At 45.5% G+C, this 6,000-nt stretch overlaps 1 protein-coding gene across 2 annotated transcripts in view; it reads left to right on the top strand.

Moving 5' to 3' along the window:
- Nucleotides 1–671: 671 nt before the first annotated feature.
- Nucleotides 672–6,000, top strand: part of GTF3C6 (general transcription factor IIIC subunit 6) — a 28,867-nt gene continuing 23,538 nt past the window's right edge. The window contains exon 1 of one of the 2 annotated variants that reach the window (XM_073619296.1): nucleotides 672–745. In XM_073619296.1, the coding sequence (XP_073475397.1) occupies nucleotides 704–745 (42 nt within the window). In that variant the 5' untranslated portion in view covers nucleotides 672–703. The other variant, XM_073619297.1, reaches the window with a different exon arrangement.

Here is a 6,000-nt window from a genome sequence, read left to right as displayed (position 1 = left end):
ACGGAGAGCTGTGTGCGCTCAGTCACTCCTGTATAGATAGTGGTGTGCGCTCAGTCACTCCTGTATGGAGAGCGGTGTGCGCTCAGTCACTCCTGTATAGATAGTGGTGTGCGCTCAGTCACTCCTGTACGGAGAGCGGTGTGCGCTCAGTCGCTCCTGTTCGGAGAGCGGTGTGCGCTCAGTCACTCCTGTATAGATAGTGGTGTGCGCTCAGTCACTCCTGTACGGAGATCGGTGCGCGCTCAGTCGCTCCTGTACGGAGATCGGTGCGCACTCAGTCGCTCCTGTACGGAGATCGGTGCGCGCTCAGTCGCTCCTGTACGGAGATCGGTGCGCGCTCGATCGCTCCTGTACGGAGATCGGTGAGCGCTCAGTCGCTCCTGTATGAAGAGCGGTGTGCGCTCAGTCAATCCTGTATAGAGAGCTGCAATTCATCCCTCAAAAAACAAACGTCTCCCTATGGCGGGGTCATTGTAGGACGGGTCCCTTCACACAACAGGACTGTACCAGAACAGTGTGTACAACTGAAACGTATCTACTATGGGACGGTGACTGACACCTTATCACAGACTCACTCCACGCAGCCTGACCATACTCTGCCTAACCTCAGCTTTCTACGCCCACTCAGAAGGTGCATTTTCCAGACCCAGCTCTCTCCCATGACCACCAATCAACCGGCGTGACGTCAGCGGAAGCAGTGCCCATGTGCTCTGTCTCAGCTTCCGGAGTGGCTAGAAAGGAGGAGGTAGGTTGATATGAAAAGTGTAGCGTGGTGGGAGGCGGTGTTTTGTACAGGTCATGTCAGATACTGCATGCAGGCTGACGTGGGACGAGCTGTGTACATGTGAGAGTGTCCAGGGAGGACAGCGCCGTGTGTGCATCATTATTGTCTTCCCAGCATTAACAGGGAAACATAGAGAGAGTCACCGGCGTTCCTTTTCTGAAGAGGCATAACTGCTCTGTGACCGACACCTGACACTTCTGTTGTGTAGACGGGGTGGGAAGTCAATCCCTGGAACGCAGAACCCTGTTGGAGGTTGGGCTTTGCCTTATTATTATTATTATACAGAATTGATATGGCGCTAACAGTTATAACAGTATGAATGGACACTGTTTATTTTAGCTCCTTTCACAGGGGGAGGTAAAGCTGACAGTTGAGGCTGTGTTTTTTTTTTTTGCTCTTCCTGACCACACACTGAAATTCTGCATTTTCAGTTGAATTGGGCTGTACACAATGCATTGCACAACTAAAGGGTTAATACTTTTTTCTACCAGTCCCTCGCTGGCACCTGCATCTTCTCCTGTGTGCCGGGTTTTGTTTATCTTCATTGGCCGGTGTTCTGACATATAGTGTCCTCCTATCAGATAGTGTCCGCCCCGTACTGCGCAGGCGCAGCACGGAGCAGCAGGAGATGCCGAAAATGTCCGAAGTTGATCAGCTGACCATCAGCTGTACACGGCGCTCGGGCACCTGTTAGCGATGGCTGTGTAAGAGGGCCCCTCGCGGGCTTGCTTCGCTCGCCACGCTTCGGGCACTGCCTCGCTGCGCTCGGCAACTATTTATTCTAACTCTATGTCCACTTGGATAGTAGGGAATGATCCTGGACATAGGGTAAGAATAAATGCGCAGGCGCCATGTACAGCTGACGATCAGCTGTTGAACTTCGGAGACTTTCGGCGTCTCGTTTGTCCTCCGTACTGCGCCTGCGCAGTACAGGGCGGACACTTCTGGATAGGGGACTGTATTCGACAAGACACCGGTGCAGAATGATGTCACTTCTGTGCATGCGCAGCTCAGTTTACAGTCCAGACATTGCATGTCTCTTCTGCAATAAAATGGGTGCCTGCTCACAGTATGGATTTAGTTCTGCTCCAGCTCTGCCCAGTTTTATAGACAGCACTGCCTGTAAGACTCGCCCATGAAGGACAAAAGGCTCACGCTACAACCGCGAGCCAAGTGCTTGGCCGGCCGTGTGAAGGAGACCTTGTATAATTCTAGATTAGAGGATTAATAAGACCCTATTCATGACCGCTTAAAATCTAAAAGGAATACACTTTCAAGCGCATTAAAAACAAAAAAGTTATATGTTCTAGCTTGCTGATTCTTGATGTTATGGCTGCATTAGTTTTTTCTTGTTTTTTTTTTTCTGTCTGTTAACTGGCCAGTAAGTCTGTTTTTCTGTCTTTAGCAGAACAAGCAAAGAAGCAGAGGGTTGAGACAAATCATTATTACTGATAGGGGTGCTTACAACAATCAATTTTTTTATATAAAAACCCAAATCTGTTGCGTTGGGGACATATAATCATATAAGTTGAATTTAAAATAAGCAGCTGGCACAATATGCATAGATGAACATAAACAGGAATATGGAAAAGGGTGCCGCGTTAATTAGATAACAATCAACATTTATTTATGTAAAAATGTATTCCAAAAAGAAAAGAAAATTGTTGCTGTAAGTGCTTAAAGTGATCGTAAAGTTATTATTTTTTTTTTTTAAATGACAAACATGTTATACTTGCCTGCACTGTGCATTTGGATTTGCACAGAGCTGTCTGGATCCTGCTCTTCTCAGGTCCCTCTTCGGCTCTCCTGACGAGTGCCCCCCCTCCGCAGTAAGCAGCTTGCTATGGGGGCACCTGAGCCAAGCTGCAGCTCCGTGTGTCCATTCAGACACAGAGCTGCCGTTCGGCCCCACCCCCTCTCTCTCCTGATTGGCTAACTGACTTTGACAGCAGCGGGAGCCAATGGTGCTGCTGTGTCTCAGCCAGTCAGGAGGGAGATTCTTGGATGGCAAAGACAATCGTTTACATCGCTGGACAGAGATGGGGCTCAGGTGAGTATTAAAGGGTGCTGAGGAGGCTGCTGCACACAGAAGGCTTTTTATCTTCCTTCTGCCTTTACAACTTCTTAAAGCAGAACTAAATGCATTAATTTAACGGCTTCAAAAATCAGTTACCCGGCATGTTCCCAGGATGCTAACTGTCATATTGTTTGTGCTCTCAATTAAACTGTCAAACTATCAAATGTCTGGTGTCATAACTGATCACATGTGCAGCATCATGGCAGTTGCAGATCAAACAGACTAAGATGGCAGCTTCCTTGGTTGAAAAGGATAGGGGGGTTAGTTGTGCTTTAAAACGTGTTGTCTGGAGTTTAGTTTTTAATTTGTCAGTCACATCCCTCTAAATCTGCTAGTACGTCTAACGCCGCTTACACACGAGCGGGCTTCTCATCCGCCTGAACTCCGAAGGACTTTTCAACGGAGTTCCAACGAAACGGACTTGCCTACACACAATCACGCCAAAGTCCGATCGTTTTGAACGTGATGACGTACGACCGGACTAGAATAAGGAAGTTCATAGCCAGTAGCCAATAGCTGCCCTTGCGTCCTTTTTTGTCCGTTGGACTAGCATACAGACGAACTTCTTTTTCGTTCGGACTCGAGTCTGTCGGAAAGATTTGAAACATGTACTATTTCTAGGTCCGTCGGAATTTTCGACAGAAAAGGTCCGATGAAGCCCACACATGATCGGAATGTCCGACGGAATCGTTCCACTCGTGTGTAGCATTACACTACGCTCTCCACAGATTAACAATACAACTGTTCACAGATGTCTCTATTGGTCTTCCGTCCAGAGTGGAGACACCCTGAGACAGGAAGTCTGTTACTGGTCAGATCACCAGGTGAAAATAAGGGGGAAAAAGAGAAGCTACCATATTTAAAGCGGAATTTTACCCATAACAATTTAATAACAAATAATGTTCTTTAGCAAGGAACATACGTTCCACATTAATAATTATGCTACCAAAAACTAGTGTGTGCTGTAAATTGCCTGCAGCATTGCTCCTGTTTCTTCTTGCTGGAGGCTGCCATTTTGCTGAAGCCCAGAGCACATGAGCAGCAGTAAATCATAAAGCGGAATTAAACCTGTCAATTTAACTGTTTTAGAAAACAGTTACATTCCTTGAATGCCAGGATTGTTAAGGCCCCTTTCACACTGGGGCGGTTTGCAGGGGCTATTGCGCTAAAAATAGCGCCTGCAAACCAACCCGAAACAGCCGCTGCTGTGTCTCCAGTGTGAAAGCCCGAGGGCTTTTACACTGGAGCGGTGTGCTGGCAGGACGGGAAAAAAGTCCTGCTATCAGCATCTTCGGAGCAGTGAAGGAGCGGTGTATACACCGCTTATGCCCATTGAAATCATTGGGACAGCTCGGCTATACCGCCGGCAAAGCGCCTCAGCAGAGGTGCTTTGTGGTGGTTTTTAACCCTTTCTCGGCCGCTACCGGGGCGGTTTTACCCCCACTAGCCCCGGTAGCGGCCGAATACCGAAGGTAAAGCGCTGCTAACAATAGCGGCGCTTTACCGCCGGCCCCGCCCCACTGTGAGAGGGGCCTAACTGTCACGTTTGCTTGTGTTCTCAACAACACTGTTAAACCATCATATGGCTGGTTTTGTAACTGATCACATGTGCAGCAGCATGGCCGTTGCAGATCAAACAGAAGCAGCTTCCTTGGCTGTAAAGGATAGGAGGGCTTAATTCTGCTTTAAAGCTGTCAGCAGATCGGCCTCAACAAACTTGTGCCTAAAAATGGAGAGCAGCTGACCATCTGCAGAGCAGGGTGAGAACAGTGTATTACTGGATTTTACACAGTATTGGCGCACATTTTTTTTACGTTTTACATAGCTATAACTGCAAAAGGGGCCAGCCTGAAGGGATCTGATAGCAGGTCTTAGTTTTCTGACTAAAGTTCAATTTTAAGGATTGGTAAAAAATGCAATATATTAAAAACATGCTTTGGGGTTTAATACACCTCTAGTGTTACAGCCCTGGAGACTTTTGCATTTTTGTTTTGTTTTCCCTATCCCTGTGAAAGGCATATTAGATACAGGCATGAAAAAGTCTAATTGAAAGAACTAAAATACATATGAAGCTGCTGCCACCTTGTGGCCAAAAAGTAGCATTTATATAGTAAATGTAACCATTTTGGTCTTTTTATAGTTGATTTAATTGTTGCCGTATTAGTGTAATTGTGACAGAGAAAATTGAGTACTATCCGTGATACTTTTTTTATTTGCACTAACATACAATTGTTCAGGACAAGCTTTCGGGGTATGTCCCCTTCTTCAAGGTCCAAGCAGTACTGGTTCACAAATTTTTAAGCAGCATGTTAAAGAAGAAGGAAAAAAAAAAAGAGAAAACCAAACATATACAAATCAATGGTAATAAAGATAGCAGCAGAGTTAGTGAGATAAGACAGAGGGAGAGCTATACAGAGGATGAAACTCTGAAATGAATATTCCAACAACCCCCATTATTGGCTTTCAGACAACCACCCAACCTCAGACACAAACTAATCAGCAGGAAACTTCACTCTGATTATGAAGTCACAAATAATGGAAGCAAACCCTGCAATAAAAAAATGCTGCAAACTATGCAACCAGATCAATCTATCCAAAAGTGTTACACACACAAATGGGACCTTCAATATCATGGGATCTTACAGCTGTACCTCCAGTAATGTTGTGTACCTCATCCAATGCAAAAGGTGCAGCAAAGGATCTTATGTTGGTGAAACAGGACAGAAGTTGCAAGTGAGGATGAATTTGCACAGACATACCATCAAAGAACATAAAGAAGACAGTTTATGCACACCTGTGGGACATCATTTCTCACAACCGGACCACACTATAGAAGATCTCAGTGCTTTAGTTCTTAAAGGGAATTTCAGAACTATCCAGGAAAGGAAAACATTTGAACTAAGAATGATACTTCTTTTTCACACGAAAAATAACGGCCTGAATTTAGATATTGGTTTCCTTACACATTATGCTAAAGTTTTACGACCCCTCTGTGACTAGTATCCCCCCCTGCATTCTATAGCTCTCCCTCTGTCTTATCTCACTAACTCTGCTGCTATCTTTATTACCATTGATTTGTATGTGTTTGGTTTCTTTTTTTTTTTTTTTCCTTCTTTAACATGCTGCTTAAAAATGTGTG

Source organism: Aquarana catesbeiana, linkage group LG03, assembly GCF_042186555.1.
Source record: "Aquarana catesbeiana isolate 2022-GZ linkage group LG03, ASM4218655v1, whole genome shotgun sequence".
NCBI classification, from domain to species: Eukaryota; Metazoa; Chordata; class Amphibia; order Anura; family Ranidae; genus Aquarana; species Aquarana catesbeiana.
The sequence above is the reverse complement of the archived record's forward strand: the minus strand, read 5'-3'. Positions and strand labels throughout refer to the sequence as shown.